This window comes from Rhea americana, unplaced genomic scaffold (assembly GCF_003343005.1).
Source record: "Rhea americana isolate MKP2758 unplaced genomic scaffold, rheAme1 scaffold_154, whole genome shotgun sequence".
Lineage (NCBI taxonomy): Eukaryota > Metazoa > Chordata > Aves > Rheiformes > Rheidae > Rhea > Rhea americana.
This window is the reverse complement of record NW_028185639.1, coordinates 2,135,736-2,158,804: the sequence shown is the minus strand read 5'-3', so window position 1 is coordinate 2,158,804 and position 23,069 is coordinate 2,135,736. Positions and strand designations below refer to the sequence as shown.

General features: G+C 43.5%; 1 protein-coding gene across 1 annotated transcript; it reads right to left on the bottom strand.

Annotated features, from left to right (window-relative positions):
• Nucleotides 1-5,911: 5,911 nt before the first annotated feature.
• Nucleotides 5,912-12,788, bottom strand: LOC146598762 (opsin-VA-like). The gene is given in 6 exon segments (XM_085299769.1): nucleotides 5,912-6,142; nucleotides 7,312-7,384; nucleotides 7,386-7,540; nucleotides 10,331-10,448; nucleotides 11,308-11,518; nucleotides 12,428-12,788. Coding segments are annotated over 6 exon segments (1,149 nt in total).
• Nucleotides 12,789-23,069: the final 10,281 nt, after the last annotated feature.

The window sequence follows — 23,069 nt, the reverse complement described above, 5'->3', positions numbered from 1 at the left end:
AGCTAATTCTATAATACACTCTTTTAGGCATGGTGAGCAATTTCCAGGACCCACTGCTGGTGGCAAGGAAAAAAAAAAAAAAAAGGACATGAGAGGCTGTTTATTGGCCAACAGTCAAGGGTGACCACATTGACTTTGGCAGCATTCACTTTTCACGAGTCATGAACTCTTAAGATCTTTAACTTTGTCCATTGCATAACTTACTTTTTGCATAAGGTAAAATGATCATGCCATGTTCTTACCACATAATGTCATTAATCATCAGAGGTGTCTCTTCAGTCACACACATCTTGCCAAAAAAAAGAAAGAAAGAGCACCCCTTTTTTGACTTGTAATTCTAAAATTTGGTTATTATGTTAAATTGGAAGATTTAACAAATAGTTGCCAGGAATTCTGTGGCACTTTGTGTCAGGACAAACATTATTTTGTTGGGACCAATGTGTCACGATATTAACATACTTTTTAAAAAGTAGTTGCTGACTGGCAGTCAAAGAAAAAAAAGAGAAAAAGAAGAAGAAAAAAAAATTCTTCCCCTGAAATGCATTGCTGTCTTTTTAATGAGGCAATTTTAACATGAAACCTCCCACTGATCCTATTTTTTCACTTGTTTGTTTCAAAGATGGGAACCAGGGAGTGTTAATGCTCAAGGACTGGTGAGCAGCTATGCAAAACTACTACTCTTTTTTTTTTTTTTTTTTTTTTAATACGTGCAGAAAGTAGGAAGCAATGTCAATTCAAGAAAATGGCTTTACCCATAATTACTGTAATATGCATATTAATAAACCAAACAAAATCTGGCCCTAAGCAGAAAATACTTGTTAGGAGAAGAGTTATAGGTGGTGAGAAATACTGTTAATACCCTGTGTTCCAGCAGAATGATTGATTAGTGGTTGCTCAGCATGGGCTTTGCTTGATGGAAAGAGAACATTTGTGACGTCTCTGTGGTCCTATTAAGATGACTTAATTCCATCTCCAAATGAAATGAAGACTAATTAGATGCTAATATGAATTTCCTATTTGTCTAGAAGCACTAATTTTCATATCACCCTGTTGCAGCCTACATTTTTTTATGTTTGTGCTTGCTGCAAGTCAGAATATTTGCCTAACGGAGAGGCAAGATGATATAAGACCACCATAAATGTAATCTATTACAGTCTCCTAGAGGGCCTAGTGCAAGAGGAGTACAACACCGGTGTTACCAGTGGCAGGTGGGCCACGAGCGAGGCGTAGAACTAGACACGAACCATTTCTGCATAAACTTTGGCCACAGGACAGAGCTCCGTATTAGGAACACAGATTTCGATGCTGAACCGCTGTGTCAGACAGTTTCTGCTCAGGCATTTTTTCAGTGTAGCTAATTTCGTAAAGACCTTCTCTTTTGAAAATAAATTAGTTGTGTAGTCAGTAGATAATGCCACTGCTCCTAACAGTCACCCTATTTCTCTCATATGCTTTCTTTACCTCCCGAATCTCTGCTTCCTTTGTTGGCAACACAAAGCCCAAGTCTCCAGACTACATTTATCCCTGTTTTTTTTTGTCTGTTTTGATGGTATTGAGTACAYCCTCCATCTTGATATCCTTCCCTGTTTTTCCTATGACAGAACTTTCTGATCAGTCACTCAGGGCACCAGACATCCTTCCTCATCTTGTCGTCCTCTAAGTTCAGTCTACCTTTTCCTGAGTAATTTAAGTGGTTGGAGACATTCAACCTCAACTGGACACAGTTCTGGGAGCACAACCTGCTCCAGCTGACCTTGCTTGAGCAGGACTTGGACCAGGCCATCTCCAGAGGTCCCTGCTGGCCTTAGCCATACTGCAGTTCGGTGGTCATCAATGACAAGACTTCCCTGGGGCCTGGGGAACAAGCTTCATTCAGCTTTGGCATAAATATTCTGACCGTGTCTAAAATTATTATTATTTATAATCTCTTTTATTTCTTTGGCCTTTGCTACTAAGTTCACTCATCTGATGTAACCATACTCTGTACTTTAAGGTAGCCCCATACCTCCTGGACACCCTGCAGACAAGTTTCTTGTCTTCACGGACAAGATCCTCCATAACTGTGTCCTAATTGTTCCTCGTTCATCGTTACTCCCACTGACTGCTTTACCACCTTTATGGCACAATTAGTGGGCTGCTCCATAATTAATCTAGCTTCTTCCATGCCCCTTCTGCTATAGAGAATGCTTCACTGTATTTGAGTTGACTGTGAAGCTTTTGACCACTGTTTATTTTCTGTATGTCTAAATCCTACTGCCACATCTTTAGTAAATGACGGAGAACAGGGACAATTTGAAGACAGTAAGAATGTATAAGAAAACAGATAGCCCCCCCCCCGGCCATATTTTCTCATTCTCTTCTAACTTTAGTAATATAAAAGGACAGAAAATGCTGCATATTCTAAATAAACTTTTCAAAAACCTTTTCAAAGTAAGCGAACACTTTAAAATTACATCAGAAGTGTTTGTATAATGGTAATGTATAAATGTAATGTACAGGAAAATTGTTTTCACTTGGGAAAAAGTTGTGGAAGCCCTTTTGACCATGGAAGCATTTAGGTGGCTGTGTCAGGAGGGCTGCAGGAGGAGCAGCGTTACGGGCTCCTGTGCCCGGCACGGGGAGGAAGAGCATGCCCTTTCGTTTCGGCACTTGCTTGCGAGTAGCCAAGCAGCAGCCCGGCTCAGTGGCTTGACTTTTCAGCGTACTCCCCCAGGTCTGCTTATTCCGAGGAGTCCTGTTGGGGTCCGAGTGCTGTATTCTCGTCGTAAAAAGGCCAAGGTGCTGCGTCTGTTCTGAGAGGGAGGTGAGCATCGGCTAACGCCCACGGACGAATATCATCCCTGGAAACGGTCCGAGTGTGGTAGGCTGATGCAGGAMCTCAGACTACTCCCCGTGATGGTAATGTGACGTGTGAGCACCCTTGCAGTGGCCAGTAGTGTATTAAATGAGTGTGCTTCATTTTATTTATTTGTATTTTTTAAAGTGGAGACACTATATTTGGTGATCTTTACAAATTTGTATCTATAGAGTTAATTCAAAGATGCAAACCAATGTTTCTTTAGTAAAATAGTCTAAAAGGCTCCCCAGTACCTTGCGGAGTCCATACAGCAATGGCTTAGTTACTTTACAAAGCAGGGCTGAGATTAAATAGCTACTTAAGCCTGTCCCTCACCCATGATACATGAATGTGAAACAAAATTAGATTTCCAAATATAAACCATGCTAATACTTATTAAAATTGAATTACTAACACCAGAGAAAAGACCTTTTGAAATGATCACTTCATGAAAAGTGACTTGGATTGAGGATGATATAGCTGGTTATCAGATGGTGAAACTTATTTTAACTTGTTATTTTCTATGATTTTCCATGCAGTCTTTACATAGTGTTTTTCTTTGATKTTACTTAGATTTCTATTTCTATATTTTGAAATGCAGTGATGTCCTCTGCATCTCCTCAGATTCTTAGGAGATGATAAAATATTTCTGCTGCTTTTAATTAAATACTAACACTTCTGCCAATTTCTCATGATTTAATGCCTCTATTATCATTAACATGTGATTAACCTAGGTCAACACATGCATGAAAGAGAAAATCTGAGTCTTAAATGCAAGCATTTTTTGCTTTCAAATTACACCTTGCTTTTTAACAGACTAATGAGCCAAAGCTGTACATTACTAAAAAATAATAATTGAACTCCATATTCTTCCTGTCTCACAGTATTTCCGAAGCATTTGATTTCAAAGAGGATGCTTGCACCTACACTTTTACTCACTTTTATGAGTCAGATCCCACAGGATTAATGGTAAAGAACAGGGATCTGTGAAAGAAAGGATGAGGCTTTCACAATGAGGGTCACAGTTTGGGTTTAAAACTGAGCACTTTAGAGGCTTAAGTTCACTGAGGCCAAATTTATACTGTAGAAGGCAATCACCTCCTTAAATTTTGAGAGATACATTAAAAAAAGCCTTGTATGATCCCTTGCAGCAAATTCCCAAGTATGCAGCTCATGATACTGTTTGTGGAGTTATTCGTCTCTTAACATACAGTCAGCCTGACATTAAATTCAGGCATTTGAAACTGAACAATCCTTCCACTCAGAAAATACATAAAGGATAAAATTCAGATTACCTTTGGGTCCAGAATGAGCTAAGAGGCAGAACACAGTGTATAAAAATTACTTAATAAAAATATTATTTAAAAATATTATTTTTAAATGCCATGAGCTATTTTCACTAGCTGTGGCCGGGAAGGGCTGCTGTCAAACAGCGACCGTCTCAGGCCCTGTGCAGCCCAGCTGGGCAGCCGCTGCCCCTGCGCAAGTGCAGGAYGGGGCAGAGCAGCGTCCGGGCGCCGCCAGCCGCATGCTCAGGCTGCAACCCGGGCTGCGTGCCTCCTCCCCGCCCTCGTGACGCCGCGGGGAGGACCACCATGGCAACAACTACTGTTTCTGCTACCTCTGCATCAACTTAGCTAGAAATAATGGTTTTCCATATTAAAGCATTTACTAACAAACACAGCCAACCATTGCCTTTTCTTCTAGAATGCATTTGCTTAAGTATAGGGTACAAAATCTATCATGCCAGACCTTAGAAGCATTTCATATCATGTTCACTAAAGATCATCTAAAACTGAAAGTATTTACTACACCCATAGCCCAGTTTGGTTTTGCATATGTGTAAGTGATGTTCAGCTAAAGCTGGTTTATTGCTGTGCGTATGAAGTATGTGAGATGGAAAACATATACAAAAGCTGGCAAGTTCTGTTCTTGTTCACTGTTTATGGAAGACATATTCACGTTGCACTCCCTATTGCTGATATCTGAGGTGAAATAACACGATAGTGGTTTGTCCCAGGATCAATATCTCAAAAGTGGGGAGAATGCGAGTTAGAAACAGGAATATAAGGATTGAGAGGATAGAGACACCACTGCTCCTCAGAGGAGAGCAGCAATGCAGTGCCATCAGCTGCTGCAAGTTGCCTGCTGGGCCTGGATGTTGCTTACACTGACACAGAGGCAAGTTCTGGCTCAGAAATGAGAGAAAAGCAAAAATGTGTATAAAGGGAAACACARATATCCAACAGGCTCCAACAGAATGTGGGCACAGCATGGGCATAACCTTTGTGTTCTCTAGCTAGGCATTTCAGAAGTTGTATTTGCTAAGAAACAGAAAAACTGGTGGTCATCTGGAGCTACATGATCTCAAGAACATGACAGCTCTGCACAGAGCAAGCACATAAAGCCAGTAGTATCGCTTGGAGTTGTGAAGCTGAGCTTTGCTGTATACGCTCTATCATCTCTAGTGTTTGTTCCAGCACAGTTTTACTTTGCTATTCTCCACAACCTTCTCATCTAAAATTGAGTTAATTACTTCAAAGGTTGTGACGAGCACAGAAGATTTTCTTGACAAAGAGGGAAGGGAGAAGAAGGATATGAATGGCTTTTGACAGGGCTTATTTTAGTAAAATAACGCTTGGAAGTCTGGATGGCTTGTCCAAGTTGCCAATAACTTTTGGTGCCACAGATTCGATTCTCATCAAGGACAGATGTACAGAAGCTTCTACTTCTTTTCTAATTAAAAAACAAAAAAACCTCAAGCAAACCAAGAAGCAYGCAGGGCCATCTTCCCCTGAACGTCCACGTGGCTGAACTTGAGTCAGCTGTACGCTAAATATTATTTATTTGCAATTAGTGCATTGAAGCCACCCGCCACTTCGTGTTTTTGTCCGTCTGACTAAGGAGCAGTCATGGGTGTAAGACTTGCCCATGCTCTTACCATGTTACGTGCCAGTGCAGCAGCACATGGTCCTCTGGCATTATTTCCAGGTGCTAGCAGTCTGTGATTGGGAAAAGGAAGATAGCAGACAGAATTCATACTCTAGCACTGCATTAGTGACCACATCCCTCTCTCTACATGGGACAGATTTTGTTTTCTGAAGCTGCCAGCTGAGCAAAAGAACAGCAATTTCTGTATTCACCTCCAGTTTTCCTGCCAGAAAGGGTGGTACGCRCTGCCATGGTGGACATCTCACTCCCTCTTCTGTCCTGGGTTAGCATTGCTCTCTCTGAAGTGGGGTTCACATTGGACTCGGCCTTCTCTGTGTTACCGCAGCTGAACATCTGAATCAGACACTTCCTGAACTAGAAAGTTGAAACAAAGGAGACAAGTCAAAACACACAAGGAATTTCCAAATGTTTCCATGAGGCAGTCTGTGACCGTCTCCTGGAAACTCTAATGAGTTTGGGGGGGAATACACAGAAATAGCCCCACAAAATGGATGGCCTGTGCCACCATGATGAACTCTCAAACGGAGAAATAATAGCGGTCTATAAAGATCCAGGCTGCTGAAAAGCCTTACTCAAAAAAAATCTTTTTCCTCTTATGCTTATTACTAGCCACACCTAACAATTTCAAGACAGGACTGGATTTCAGAGTAGTTGGTTATTTCTCCAGATTTTTAAGTTGCTTTCATATGCTAACACCTACATATTCAAAAATGGTTTATTTCTAGCTTGTTCATATSCATGAGCAGGACGAGATCAACACACTCCTGCAATGCACTGGGAAGTCAGGGTAGGGTCCACAGGATGTGAGGTGAAGAGCTGCTCTCTCTGCAAGAATAAATAAATATATTCATAGCTTTTCATTCAACCTGCACTTAATATTTTTCTTCTTTCCATGTACACACCTATGCTCTGCTTGATGCTACCATTCCCAGTACCCACTTTATCACGTAAATCTTCTTTTCACATTTATTATCATGCCTGTTACCACAGTGAATACTGATCACTCTGGTTCATCCTCTTGCCCGCCCTCCTCCTCTGCATCTGACTCTGCCCCACTCCAGAGAAAACCGTTCAGTCTCACAGAGATGAGCAGCATTTCACCCCTCCCTGTGCACACAACCGCAAATGCAGCATTTCCCTGACACGAATTCAAGCTATGGAACCCCTCCCCTCCACCACACCTCAAAATCAATTCACTGGTGACGCATTCCTAAAAAATTCTAGAAATGTAATGGGACAGTCTCAAAAATAGAATTTTCATGCAAAGACCAGAATAACTGATGTTCAGTAAGGGCTGATCTTCCTCGCTAATATCTAAATCTAATAATTAAGATCATGATTTTAATAGTACTCAGAAGCTTATGCTGCATTCCAGTTAAGTAGATGTATGGCAATATTGCAGCTCTAAATGCTAAAAAAGTATTGCAATGCTCCTTAACTATTGTGTAGGCAGACAGAAATAATTAAAGAGCAAGACAAAATGACAACACAAGCATTAAAGATGCATTTTGAGTATACAATACCTGTTTGTTCATAAAGACATAAATGATCGGATTATAAACAGTAGCAGTTTTGGAAAAGAAAGCTGGAACTGCTATCCAGCTCCACGGATGGGCACGTGGCGACCAGGATAGAAAAGGCGGTGTACGGTGTCCAGCAGATTAGGAACGCAGCGATCATGACAACCACCATTCTAGTCAGCCGTCTCTCGGGTTTCCTGGCTGTTCCCCGCCTGCCTTGCGTATCYGACACCTGCAAACAGAGAACAAAGCCTTCAGCCAGCCGAGCTGGTGGGAGGGCGGACGCTCTGCAGCCCTTCCTGGCTGGGAAGCTGAGGAGATGGCCCGGGAGGATGCGCTCCTGGACCGCGGGCGCGATGCTCCTGCTGAGGGTCGCGAGCGGCTGCACACTGCGACCACAACTATGGCACAGCTCTGCGCCGACCCGTGAAAGCAAACGCAGTGCCGACAGACCGGCGAGCGCCAACCGTGAGAATTTGTCCYAGCAATTTTGGCCGAGCCAGACACGGGATCCGGCCCTCTCCACGGAGCTCCAAGAGGCAGGACGTCGCGACCTGCCCCAGTGGCGACAGTAGCATCTGCTAGCAGAAATACAAGAAGTGACCTCTAAAAACACGAAAAAAAACTTTTCACTAGGGGTGAATCTAGCAGAGCTACCTCTGTTTGAAGCAGCTCTGGAGCTGCACAAAAAGTCTGATGAAGTTGTGGCTTGCAAGAAAGCCAATGGGAGCGTTTTACCTGTACTGGTAGGAGCAGCAGCCTGCTCCTCCCCCTCTGCAAAGCTGCAATCGTTGGGAAACACATTTGCTGCAAAATGCAGTGAAAGGCACAATTCCATAACAAGGCAGATATGAGACGCAAATGCAGCATTTAACGAGCCTTGGGGCCAAGCAGCCTTAATCTCACCTACAAGGCTTCCTTCTGCAGCACTTAGTCCAACCATAGCACTGTCCTTACGAGATCTTCTTACAAACCTCAGCAGTTTCAAACTTCCTCTGAGCTCCCCTTCAGGGCTCTGCTGGGGGCTGGCTTTAAGTACAAGCGCTTGCCTTCAGCTACAGGCTTTGGGGTGCCGAAACCTGGCTTGCTGGGCTGCCCTCAGTTAGTGCAGCCGTTCAATCAAAGGCAAGGTGTTGGCTTCCTCACAGGGACGGCAGCAGCCACGGCGAGTCGTTCAGCAGAGAGCGAGCCTGAATGCAAGCGCTTGCTTTCTGTAGGAGAGCTTGTGAATAAAAATACTGTATTTCAAAATGACAGAGATGATAGATGGTTAAAACAACGGTTACTAGTGGTCCTGCATTGATTTCTGTGGGTAGAGCTGMAGACATTTTCCCCCGTTCCCTTTGGGCTATGCTCACCTAGTCTATATATTACTTAATGATGGATAGAGGAACCTCCTGGGGGTGTCGAGAGCACCTCTTTACCTGCATAGAAAACTGTTTATCAGATGCGGAAACCTCCGGTTTCGGAGGGCGTCTGYGGTTTTGTCGCTCTGTGCCGGGGACGTCAGTGAACAGGGCACACGAAGAGCTCGTTCACAGGGCACCAAACGAGCTGCTAGAGCCATGWACCAGAGTGCACGGTGTTAGAGATGCGGCTGCCCATGTTACCGGGGAAGCTTTGATTTTCTGAATACTGATGTCTCCTCCGCATCCGGACAAACCACAGAGAAACGCTGATGTCTAAGTGCCCCGGGAGCGGGTGCTGATCGAAGACAGCATGGGACAGACACCTGGGTCAGCAGGTGGAGATGGACGCCTCGCACTCGCTGCCCTCCACGTGCATGCTCCAGAGCTTTTCTGCTGTGATAGGTAAATAGAGAAACGTGGTGGTGCGGGAAACCCGAGCCCAAGGAGAGCACTCGAGTGGTAGCGCCGCCCGCTCTGGAGCGCTGAGCGGCGGCAGCCCCAGGGCCCGCGGCCGGGGAGGCCCCAGGGCCTGCGTCCTGCACCCCGGCTCTCTGCTCGCTGCAGCCGGGCGGTCAAAAATGGTCCTAGCGGCGCGAAATCAGTTCTTCCTGTGATACAGTCACCTCACGGGCAGGTGGCTTTTGCACGCAGCCGTGTTTTAGGCTGTTAAAAGTAACAGGGTCCAGCTTGGAGAGGTGTAACACCTCTGCAAAGCCCACGGAAAGCCGGCGAAGCCGGGCTCGTTAAAGCGCGCGGCCGTGACGGGACCCCCGGTCTGCGCGCGCGCGGCCGCCGACAGCTCTGGGGGTGTGAGGCAGGAGGCTTCGCTCAACCTGGCTGAGACGCGCGCTCTCCGAGGGCGCCCGCCGTCCCCGCAGCGACGGAGGGTGCGGGGAAGGGCCCGGCCGGACCCGGCGGCTGCAAGCGCTACAGCAACGTGGCATCGCAGCCAACAGCGATCACAGCGTTGCCCCAAATTAGCATAATAACCAGCTTACTAACCCACTAAAAGTAGTAGGCGTTCTCCTGTTCTGAGGCCATTTTCTTTTTTGCTCTTTACGGATTCTACTTTGTAGCAGGTCAGTATAATTATTAAATAAAATTCAAAAGCGTTTCTCAAGTCTTTTAAGTGTTCCCGAAGAACCTAGTATTTTGTTCACTAGACATTATAACGTTATTTACAACTACTACTAGCTTTTATTCTACTTGTAAGCATTACACAGTACTAGCCAGCACTCTTAAAATTTACAAATGCCGTGATTTTAGGCTAGTTTAAGTCTTAAGGAGCACCACTGAACTGAAGTACAACTGTAAAGAGACTAATACTGGTTTATTCAGTTTCTCTATTTGTGATACTGCCGTGCTCTTTCATTCCTACGGTGTTTGGCTAACAAGATGTACTGATAAATGGTCTAAACCGCACACTTTGAAAGATCATTTCTAACTATAGCATGAATTTCTGTGTGTGAAAATTATTACTTAGCAAGGCAAAATAACTGAGTGCATTTACTACCTGGAAATTTCATCTGCTTATGCCTGATCTTTCTAGAAAATAAAACACGAACATTCCCAATGCTTGCGTACATATGCCTTTTCAAAGTGCTTCTCCTTACCTTTCTTAGCTTCCGCATCAATTTTCCAYAGGATACCAAAATCACTAAGAACGGCACTATAAAACAGGTGGTGAAGAACGTAATAATGTAGGTATAATCAGTATAAGCTCGGGAGTACCTGAGTAAAACACAAAATACGTTTTGTACATATGTTTCATACACATTCTTAYGATTCATTTTGCTCTTTGAAGATATCACTCGTATTGAGTCAATTGTTTTTAAACAAAGCAGGTGACGGCCGACGAGCACCGGCACCGGCTCGGCGGGGGGTGCAGTGACGCCCGGCGCCGCGGCGCTGCACGGGGATCAGCACAGTCCCATCGCGGGCGGCTCGGCAGCCACGCGCGCACCTCTCCCGAGGGCAGCACAGGGCTGGGGTCTGCATGCGTCACTTCACTAATGCGTCACTTACAAAAATTCATGGAGATGAAGAGAACTCACATCCTCAGTAAGTCCTTCTACAACTACTCTCACATTATAGGCTCGTCAGCATACAACTATTTTAACGTGGCTCCTGGCATGCTGAGGAGTGTGATAATGCTAGCGACTCCTGCGAAGCAGTGCATCTATTTCATGGGACCATAGGAGCAGGATCATAGGAGAATTCGGGTGGGAAGGAACATCTGATCTGTCCTCCAGCTCAAAGCAAGAMCAACTATGGGATCAGAACAGGTTGCTCAGGTTTTATCTGGTCTTACAAAAAATCTGGGTTTTGTCTGTTCTAAATCCTGACTAAAACACAGGGTGTGGGACAGTTATTTTCATAGCAATAGAAGCTACTCCTCTTAGATAGTATGATCTTTTTTTWAAAAAAAMCTTCTGTTTTCTTGACAAGTTTTCTTCAGCTTTGTTTCAGCTCTCTCTACATCTGTTGCAGAAGTGCGTCATCTTTAAGTGCTATCTTTAAACCCCTGCCCCCGGGACTGTCTGCATTGCCAGTTCTACTTGTTTACCATTTGCTGCAAGAATGGCCTTACCAGTTAGGTTCACAAGTGGTCCCAATCTTACTGGTGGTGTAGCTGCTCCAGCCCATGGTTGGTGGAACAGTCCAGACAAAAGAGAAACTCCAGACGAAGGCAATGCCGAGGGCTGCGTGCTTCCCCCTCAAACGCATGTTTCCCAGCGGGTGGCAGATCACAACGTACCGCTCGAAAGCCAGAAGAGCAAGAGACCACAGGGCAACGATGCCTATGGCAGAGAAAACACAGCCAGCATGAAAAATCAGCTAGATTCACTGAAAAGCAAACTGTCCCACAGCAGCCTAAGCAGTGAAAGCATGTATAATAAAACGTTAAAATAAATGCACGCCAATTAAGAGCACAAATTTTTCCTGCTTGCCTTGCCAGTCTACAGTATAGCAACTACAAAAGCAAGCAGCTAAGTGCACCATTTCACTGATGATGACAGTTGTACTCTGAAAAGCTGCAAATTTTATGTTTCATCATCTCCCACAGGATAATATTTCTAAGGGGAGTGGTAAGGTCTAAAGAATTAATGCTTGCAAAATACTTTTGAGGACAGAAGTTCTACAGGTGTGTTAAACAATATCGTAAGAAGCATGTGGGTGGTCATAAGATGGAGACCAATTTCGCCAATAAAGTTCTGTGGGGAAAAAGCTAAACCTCAATCAACTAAGAGATGAATCCTCTGATGATCCATTGACAATATTTTGAGTATCTTTTTCTCTCTCTCATTTTTACATACGCACACATGCTTATACATAAACCTTGGAAATAGTTACATATACTGAATTTTTTTTCTAACATTTTCTGCCACAAAATAACTGTTGAAGATCAACTTTTTTTTCATTATATTAAACACATCAGTGAACAGCCTACATGCAGGAAGCCACTGACACATGACAGCGATAGCAATACATGTTATCTGCTAACACAACATCAACGACAGGATACGTGTGACTGGGGGAAGATCCAGGGAGCTCCATGGCGTGTAGACTTGGTRACTGGAACCTGCAGGGCAGCCAGCAGAATATATTTGCCTTTTGAGTCTGAGCACATACATATCTTGAAGGAAGCTTCTCTTTAAGACATTGGCTGAGGGAGAAGAACACAGATCTACAAACAAGAGTAAGCTTACCAAAGAAGGTGACAGCAAACCCTTTCAGCACGCAAGCCCAGCGTCCCATGTAGAAGTAACCCYTTAGGTTGGCTAAGCAGCTGATGGTGCCACCAGTCAGTGAGACCAGGAAGTCAGCCACAGACAAATTGACTATCACGTAATTGATGGGTTGTCTCAGCTGCYTGAACTTAGAGGTCACCAGGACGACAGCCAGGTTCTTGGCCAGCRACAGGGAGGTCACCACCAGCATCACTGCTGCCAGCAGCTTGAAGTGCCAGGGCTGGACGGAGGTCAGGGGCTGGCGGAAGGGGTCCCAGTCAGCTGGGACAGAGGGAGCGGGCAGCTCCGACACATTTGCAGGCACTGGGGATACATCCATCTTTTCCTCTCACTAGTGGAAACGATATTGTATAATATTGGAGTATATGAATCTGTAAATAATGTCCAGGATTAAAASAAGTTTGCTGCTGCCAACAGAAGCACGAACGAACCCTCCGTGCATCTGCTTTCCGGTGACAGTCCAGGAAACAAAAAGTGCTGATCAGCGGGAAGGCTGGTGCCACGCAGCGAACGAGGGAGAGGTATGCGGGAGGACCTTGGYGGGACCGCAGCCTTCCGCCTTTCTCCAGCTGCGGTCGATACCGTGTCCTCCTCTGCGGGAGGACCCAGCCACGGGAGCAGCAGGCTTCCTCCTCCTCCAGCAGCTGACAGCAGTGCAGAAACATCCCTTGGGGCCCCTCGCCCGTGTGCAAGCACGAAGCGCTTGCTCGGATCCCGCCCCRAGCCACCCCTGCGCGCACAGCGAGGGATCTGCTGTGCAACCCCCATGCGAGGCAGGATCACCGCCGGGGCGGGCAGAGCCCCTGGCTCRCCACTTGCAGGCGGCTGCCAAAGGAGCCTCACCGCACTTTAGCCCCACAGACTTGCAGCCCCAGGATGGAGCTGCCCCACGAGGCAGTGATCAGAGCCACTCAGCAGCGCGTCCGTGGGTTTCTGGAGCAGACGGTTCGGATGCTCCCCCTGAGACGGGGGCACCACACCATTAGCGCTCAAGCTGCACCGTCAGATTTGCAAACATGCAAAGAGGAGTAAATCAGCATGGCGTGACAACAGGTGGCGCAGAGATAGCAGAATCAATAGCAAATCATGTACTTTGAGAAAAATAAGCAGCTGTATCTGAGCTCCTCTCCGATGATCTCGAGCAGATGCTGTCRTTCTACTCGCTGGCCAAGGCGAGGTGCCCCGTGTGACAGAGCGCAGCGCTCCCYGCGGACACCCCATGGATATGGGAGCCCTTTGCTGCACCTCTGCTGAGGGGAACGCTGGGGACCACAACATTAGACATTAGGCAAAGTCAAAAACCACAAAAGCAAACCGGATTCCAGCTCAGGAGGTCGCAGTTTGGACGCACTTGCATTTGCTCTGGCCTGTGCAGGAAGCACCTCATTAGCATGGGTTAAAATCCTTTCGTATACACTAATGGGATTAAAAGGGTTTCTGGACACTGGCCGAAACAGTCCATAGGAGAATTTCAGAGTATTTCTGACTCAAAAAAAAAATTAATTCCCACTTATCGTAACTAAAATAACAATTGTAATTTTAAACTGTTAGCATATATGCAACCAAAATGGAAGAGAACGCTTAAGCAGGCCAAATCCAATAACAAAAATAACCATAAAATTATACTTTTTCAACAGGAATATTAAAAAAATAAGCATCATAAATGGAAGATAGTATTACAGGAACATTAAACGGCCATGGTAGGTCTTTGTAAGGTGTGATTCAGCACAGCTCCATTGCCTGCAGATGACAGAAGAAGAGCCACACCGAACACGTAAAGCTTGAAAATTATGTTAAGTGATACACGATTTAACGCCAGCATCAGAATGAAACTGGAGCTCTGGTCTCCAGTTTGTCTGTCCTTCTCAGGCGCTGCCTGTTCCTCAGACTGAGCGGCACGGGAGCTCCAAGGTACTGCGCTGTGCAGACCTCGGCAGCACYCATGCTCCTCTGCGGTGTGAATCTACCGACCGTACATTGACACCTCTTCGTAGGCTGGAAGAATGSTGTTTCCAGTTATTTTGTTGCTCTTTCGTGCTTTCATGTTGTTCAACTTCTTTGTATGAGTAATGATTTTTTGGTTGCAGCTTAAATGCCTCCTCTTCGTCTTCATCTTGTGCTTCCTCTATGCTTAAAATCCTTTAACATTCTCAAATTGTCTTGGTTATCTGTTTTCTTGCCTTGTTTTGCTTCTTTGGCAGGTGAATTTTATGACTTGACAGTGATTCTCTGTGACATGCTCTTATTACAATTTATAGCATTTATGTTTCACAGTACAGASGGCTGCTCATCTCTATTTGCTACTGTTCTTGCACTGCAAGCCATTTTTTGTCCAAACAATATATWTTTTTTGCAATTTTGTTGTGAGGCTGGTTTCTTTTTGAAATCAATGCAAGTTGAATTTAGAAAGACAAAGCGTTGCTGTATGACCACAGAGAAGAGAAGCAGATTGCGTCCATAGCCTCCATTTAAAGCAACAGCTGTTCTCCAGGATTGTAACACAAGATCTCCATCTCCTTTTATAAAGATCTAGGCTACTACCTTCCTATGAYATTAGCCATTTCCCATTTCATTAATGTACAAATTTCTCCTTCYGGGCTTTCACACACTAAAAGTTTGTTGATTAACTTGGAGCACATGCAAACCGAGGGGTCCCTGCTGAGAGTTTGCCATGCCTTGCCCACGTGGCCCATTACTGCCTTTGCTTGCCCAGCTGGAGCTACAGTACGGCTCACCTCCTTCACGATGGCGCTCCCGACAAGTGCTGACGGTACCGGAGGTGAGCTGGCGAACAACCAGCCAGCCTCAGGCTGCAGCTAGCCTGCTGCTGGGTTGAGGAGGCACCACACCGCCAGTGAGGTGAGGAGGACGCGCGGGCAGTAGCACTTCCTTAGAACTTCTGCAGTAATTCTAGCTGTACAACAAGATCGGGATGACAAGAGCTATGGTGAGATCAGATCTACGTCTGAAATCACATGTGGCAGTTTGAASTAGTCCCAACTTTGCCTGTCACACAAAATCACAGAATGGCTAAGGTTGGAAGGGACCTCTGGAGATCATCTTTTCCAACCCCCCTGCTCACACAGGGTCACCTAGAGCACATTGCACAGGTGTGTGTCCAAGTGGGCTTTGAACATCTTCAGTCACATAAGACAGAGAGAGAAATGAGCTGTTAAGTCAGTGTGATACTTTGAGTGGTGTCCTTGAATTAATTCACTTGGATGCTTTGGAGCATGTGAAAGTCAGACCCTAGATGTCTTCTTACCAGCAGCAATGGCCTTCATTCCTGGAAGTGGCTGTGAAGGATTTACTTTGTCCCCAAGAARGATTTGGTTCAGTCAAATTTTAATTAGAACAGGTGGAAGGGCCTAGAATATTATAGGGAGTTTTTGTTTGTTTGTTTTCACAGYTGTCACTACCCAGTCTTATCCTGACTTGCATCGATGCTGGACTCTTAATGTCTTCAAGATGAACAGGATAACTGGATCAAAAATCATAAAGCTTCCAAATGCAACACTGTGCAAGAGAAAGATTGCAAGGTTAGTGCCATGACCTTGCAATGGCAGGGAATTAAATTAGCATTAGAGGGTCTAGAGGTCTTCTGACCTAGTTTTCTGTCATCTTATTTCAGGCATGTAGAATATACATTTACACATTTTTTTTTCCAGAAATATCTTCCTTAAACTTTGAATAGGTAAAAATAACTGCTCAGCTCAAATAATTTTTTGGCTATCTTGGTGGCAAAATGTTTCTGGGGGTTTAATAGAGCWGTAAAAATGTCTTAGGCAAATTTGGAAATATTGGATAGCAGCATTTTTAAAAAAATTATTGCCAGAAGACTTATAAATTAAAATTGTTTGATGAAACAGAAACAGGACAGTGATTTTCTAGTGTGTTGAATTTTTGCTGATTCCTAAAAGCTGCTCTAAATAGCCCCTTGACCACAAGTACATGCAGATTGGTGGGCTTGAGCAGTACAGAGCTGTTATGATGCTACAGAAGACCTCCCTTGCTCAAGGCATTGTCTAGTTGTCATTATAATGTAGATTTGTAATGGTTTTGAATAGCTAGACCAGGAACCAAAAGACTGAGCCATAAAGACTGAAATAAATGGAAGCATCCTTAAAATGGCAATATGCTTACCATAGTATCTAATTAGTGAAGATTTAAATCCTGCCATCTGATATCTTCATAAAGTAAGATCTCTAGGGAAATAGAATTAAAAAAAAAAAAAAGATTTAACATGCAGGACCACTTTCTGATAAATAGACTGTATACACGTAATACCTGTTCCTGGCTTTTTGCCTCTTTTTCCTAAGGAAATATGATACCATACTGAGTGAAAACAAAAACATGATCTATGTTCAGGCTTCTACTATTTATAGAAAGTTATTATTGCAATTTCTTTAAGGACAGCATTAGATTTTAGCCACTACACAAAGTCCTTACTGGGTTGCTGCTCACRTGCAGTACCACACAACTAAAGACATTGTAAAGTATTTCCAAGCAACACAATTTCTAAAACTCTGGATGATCATGGGAACACAATTTGTCTTAATAAACAGTCTGGACATYGAAGAACTAATGCAAAAGTCATTCTCAATAAAGTGACTTTCAGTTTTTCCTATTAGTCAGATTGTGCCACTAAAACTTTTTTTTCTRTGTGATCACTTTACTTATCTTGTGCACTTGTCTGTGCAGAGAGTACTCTAGATGTTGGCAACTGTTTTTTAATTGATTTCCTCCTTCCCCTTCTTTTTTAGCTGCATTTTAATTTTCTGACAGCTGCTGGAAGCCCACAATTACACATTTGAAGTCCTCTCGGGAAACACAAGACTGTAACAGCAGAAACATTTTGGCCTGCTCTTGCCCTTTTGAGTGACAGGCAGGAATTACTTTGTTCTCCTGCTTATTAGAAGAACTTAAATGGAGGTTTCTTCATAAAAATATAAATTTTGTGTACAAAAGAGGTGTTCTATACTGGAAGAGATAACAGCATAGTTACAGGAATTTATTAATCAGCAATATATAACAAAGCTGGTAGTCAAACAAAACGTTCTATTATCTATGAATAAGAATATAATTCAAGTAAGTTGCATATTGAGCATCAGAAAAGGAAATCATTTGTGAGTAAGCACTCAGGCCATATTTAGTTAAGATATATTAACAATAACTTGCAGTTTGGGGCCTCATGTGAGCATGTAAGTYGGCTGAATACAAATTCAGCAGTGCCTTGTGAAGGTAGTGTGGTGCCTTGCAAGGCACAGCTAAGCTTTTAAACAGGCCCTCAGGCACTGTATAAAACCAGCGGAGGGTTGTGGGGAATGAAGAGCCTCCCCCAGCAAGTCGTCCGTCCCCATCCTTGGGGCARCAGCACTCGGGTCCTCCTGCGCCCAGGGGAGCTGGAGCTGGTTCTGCACTGAACAACTCATCCAGCAACCAGCAACCAGTGCATGCCTCTAAGAACACTAACTAAACAAAATATGTCTCTTACAAGCATCACCACACCTCTCCCTCTGCAACATTCAACTTTGTTACAAAAAAAATCAGTTAAAGTCTAYTTTTWAATCACACTTTGCCTTTAAACTGTAGTAAGCCACAAGGYGAGTTTTGCTCTCCTTGTAGCGGAGGACCAATGCTGTTTTTGCAGGCTACAGATGTAAACTGGTAGAAGACACATTCATTTCATCTTGTTACTGCTTGCTCAAAGAAAACAATTGAATGAAGATATGTGGTTTTAAAATTGATTTCATTAAGGTTTATGTGAGTGCTACAGTCAGTTCTACATTACACAAGACCTATCAGACCAAGTCCCTACACTCTCAGAAATGTTTAGCTCACAAGTTCAATGGTCAATATCAGTTGCACAATAAAAAATAAGCAAAAATCTCAGAAACAAAACAAAGCCTAAGTATCTTCCATTCACTCACTTAAGTTTCTTAAGTATTGAAAAGACTGAGTTATGGCCATGTACCAGTGAAATTCAATCTGCTCCATTTGCCAAACTAGCCAGAGCCGCAGGGAGTCCGTGCAGAAACCAGCTGTCTCACGGGGCAGTGGAGGGGAGAACGGTCAATGAGAAGGCTCAGAGCGCTGAGGGCGTTCACAGTTACACTGTGCGCCTGGCCAGTCATCAGCCCTGGGAAGCTAATCTGTTTTGAGCTCATTTCAAAATAGGACCATGCCTTGATATTTGACTGCAAACCCAAATATCCCTGAAAGCCGAAGTTCTTTAGAAGAGAGAGGCTTGTTCGAATACATCTCTGCTACCCATATTAAAAGCCACTTCCAAATAAAATTAGGATAAGATGAAATCTTGAATACAGGATGTCAAGTACATTTGCCTGAAGCTAAGAAATTCATGACTTGTGCTAAGCTTGTGACTTATTTGGTAGTCGTTATTTTAATTCTTATATTATTTTTGTAAGTCTCAGAACCTGAATCACAAGCATATGCTGCCCTAAAAAAARGGGGGGGGATCTGAATGGGAACAGGGCTAGTGCAAGTATCCCTGCAATGCTTGCTTATGACCTGCAATGCCTAGACAGACTGGGACAGTCCAGCACTCCGTGCTGCACGGCGGCTGATCGAAGGCTACAAGTGCAAGAACCTCACCCTTGAGCCTGTTGCCAGGCTCAGAGACTGAAACCACCAGCTAGCTGTAAATAATTGCACATAGTTCATGGCACTGATTTCTTGCACACAACAGTCAGAGCTGGTCCTGGAGAAAGCTGGAAGAAAGGAGCATGAGAGTGCCAAGTGAATGAAAACCTGGCGTAGCTCTATGCTGTGCAGGGAAACCTGCATTCCTATTCAGAAGCATGGTAGTGAAGTGAGGGAAACGTACTGGTTATTTATATACTTGTATCCTAAAAATCTAGACTTACTCTGAAGCATATGCACACCACTGCATGGTGTTGGTTATGTCCATTTCTTTAGCTAGATGTTCACARTTGGCTTTGGATAAGAAGTGGTGACCATCTCTTGCTTTCTAATCAAAACCTAAATTTGAATATTTATGCATGTTAGTGAACTCTGAATCCAGGTCCGAGCCTCAGGACTTAGGACTGTCTCCTGTTACTTGGGTAGTTTTTCAAATCAGTTCTCTTGAAGAGGAGGGAGGAGAGACGGGGAGGGGAATAAAAAAAATAATCAGAAAAAAAAATCAGTAAGAATCAGGTATCTGGCCAGTGTCATCTCATTAGTGTGGTATAAATCAAACATAGCATGACTTTGCCTTCTTGTCAAGGTTTATTTATACTTGTTTGGGAGTCAACTCTGTTATTCCCTCATGGCTAGAGTTCATGATATAGGAGTGATGGTATTATAAGTGGTAGCATYTACCCCAGAGATTCCCAAGGAAAAAGGAAAAATATTAAGTTCCCATCTTCCATTTGACCACACATCACATCGACATATCTCTYGTGGAGCACCTTCAGTTAGGGAAGTCTTACTGGATTTATCTGCAGGTGCAAAAGGTTCCTCACATTTCTCTGGGTTTCTTTTTTTTTAATATAAACTTCAAACTTCTCTTTCACTGAAGCTGTTTTTAAGGTGTATGGACAAAACGCTATCAAAACTTCTGGTAAGAGACAGGATAAAATGCCTTATGAAAGTAATCCCTGTTAGGGGAGTCTCAGAGAGCAGAAGAAAAGGTTGGGGAAGTCACTGTAGACTCTGGCAAACAGTTAAGACTTCAACCAAGAACCACAAAGAACGACAGAAGCATTGACCATCACTGACCATTAAATGGATTTTCTGTCAGGAACCCAAGTCAAACTTACCAGCATCATTAAAGTCCCTGGTGCAAAGGTGAGCAACCAACTGATGTAGACAGATGCGTCCTCTCCCAGGCTGGCTCTTGTGGCTCACCATTCCCACACTAAATCTGCAGCAACGTCATCATTACATGGTCCGCAACAGACACTTGAAATAGCCTATTCTTTCAGTTTGTTGGAAATACTGTTTTGCTTGGGTACCTCTGAGGGACATAACCCACATCATGGGGAGATTCTCAGTAACTAAATGCATTTTGGAAAAAGCTACAAGGAAGAGAAATTCCTAATAGCTCTCTGATATAACAACAGACTGTCCCTCTGCATTTGGATTCCTTTCTGTCACCAGCAATCACAAATATAATAGATTTTTTTTCTATTCAAATAATACAGTACTGTATGCCACAGCCCTGAACTATCATGAGGGCAGAGGCCCCACAGCATAAAAATATCTGCTCATTAGTTTCACCTACTAGAAGATACAATGTACCTCAGTCTATGGAGAACGTATAAGAGAGTGTTCAATGTACGCATTGAATCCAGCCTCACTTATAAAACACCATTCCTACCCAGAGGAAAATTATGGACACAAAGCCTGCTTGCATTTTGCAACTAGCCATAGTAACTTCACTAAATAGGTGAAAAAACACATTAGCAAAGCTATCAAAACCGTGTTTATTCAAATAGCAAAGTTGGTTTGCAGGAGCTGCAAACAGACTAATAATTGCACAGCATGCAAAGAAGCTGTAATCCAGAGTCACAAGCTTCCTAAGACTCTGGCATTTTTATCAAAGGCTGAAACACTTTACATACCCATCTGGGTTTTAAACCACTACCAAGCAGCAGCAATAAACATGACGCTCCCTTCTCTTTCCTTCCTGCATTTGGCTGACCTGCTCTGAAGCAGTCAGATGGGTTGAGAAGTAGAGAAGAAAATCTGTTTGACTAAATCCACTTGTTCCAAATTCTGTTTTGTTTAGGTATAGCTCACTGGACCCATATGTATAACAAAAAACAAATAGGAAATGATGTACAATTCTTCACAGTTTATTACATATAACATTTATTGCAGTTGATACAGTCTGGCAAGTAAATACAGATTACTTCTTCCAACAGATTACTTCCTTTCTCAGCAGTGCTCTTTCAAGGACAGTTGTCCGAGTGAAGAGCTTTCAAATTTGACCCAAATTCAATCATTCAGACTAAGAACTATGGATCAAAGTCCTAAGTTTGAGGGGTGTATGCCCCACACGAGAACCCAAGGAGCCAAAGGGCTRGTTGGTGGGATGCACACCAAGAAACACGACACCAGAGGGTTGCATGCAGAAGGCATGTTCCCATTAGGGAAATACTCCCTGCGAGGTAAGTGCAAACCTCCTTTTTTGTTATATTGTTCATGTTTCTATTCAAGCAACATTCAGTGCTGGCAACCTTGTGCAGACAGAGTCACACCAAGTGCTTAAGCTCTGGAGAGAGCGATCAGGGCCAGTGATGCTCCCTCCCCCACTGCTCTGCAGGAAGGCACTGCATTCTTACTGCTTTTGGTTTTGGCTTAGTGCATCTTTTTTTCAATCCTCAGTCTTCACTGAAAAAATTGTCTCTTATTCTGTAACTACATGTGAAATCTGACATTCCATTCTTGTTATGCACTTGGAGGGGGGAAAAAAAGAAAAAAGGCCTCAGCTAACCAAGAGTATTTACTCTCTACATCTCCTTATCTGGAAAAAATAAATCACATGCTTCAGTCTCTTCAGATGATGCTAGCTARTAGTTCAAGACTTCAGGCCTTTCACTTATCTAATGAGATGCACAAAGAAGAGGAAAATATAACTTGACACATCAACCCATCATGTTTCCGTGTTTTGCGACGCAGTATAGATGCCGTAAGTGAAACAAAACGCCCACTTATGAAGTAATCTCTTTCAGTGTCAGACATCAACAGCTACACTTTTGTTCCTGCTAGAAGGCTCACCTGGGAAAAAGAAAGATCCTGTCAGTCTTTGCATTTCCCTGTTCAGCATGCAACATCACTGCAACACAAGTCCTGGGACACTATAGCATCCCCTTTTTGTTCCCAGAGAGCCTAGTGCCACAGATAAACTTCCAATACATACTGTTTTCAGCTTAGTCACAAAAGGAATGAACTACCAAAACATACAGGGGTGTTCATTTTTGCACACTAGGGACCTGTTTCAGAATGATGGGTTATGATATTTTCACCAAGCACTTGAAGATCCTGCAGACCTTTGGGTCTTCTGTTCCACTTTGTTGATCTCTCTGCTTTGAGAAGAATTTGCTCTCATGCTAAGTGCTAGACTTCCTATATGATTACTTTGAGACTTGTAATAAATTCTGCGGTGTCTTACAGGAAAATATTCTTTGTTGAGTTGTCTCACTGTTTTAAACAGACAAGGATATCTTTCATTAGTCATTCTGTCTTGAGTTTTGAATTATTTATTGAACAAAGATATGGTTTTTTTCATACCAGTACAATTTGAGATGGTTTTAACTTACCTGTGATGTAATTTATTCCCCACATCTGAGRTGGAGACTGATCTCAAACAAACAAAGTTAAATCTAAACCCAACAAACAGTACTGAGAACATTTAACAAGTATTTCAGTTTTTAGTTCCAAAAATTCCAAGTTTTGATGGAAAAGCATTGGTTTCGTCAAATAAATGTTTTGAAAAACAGGCTGTACATTTTCAATTACTGTATCCCGCTTTAGCGATGTTTTTAAGATAACCAGACTCATGCTCTGCTTTCTTACTGCTACTTTTTACAAGTAATCCAGTATGTCTTCATTACGCCATACTGCAAGGAGC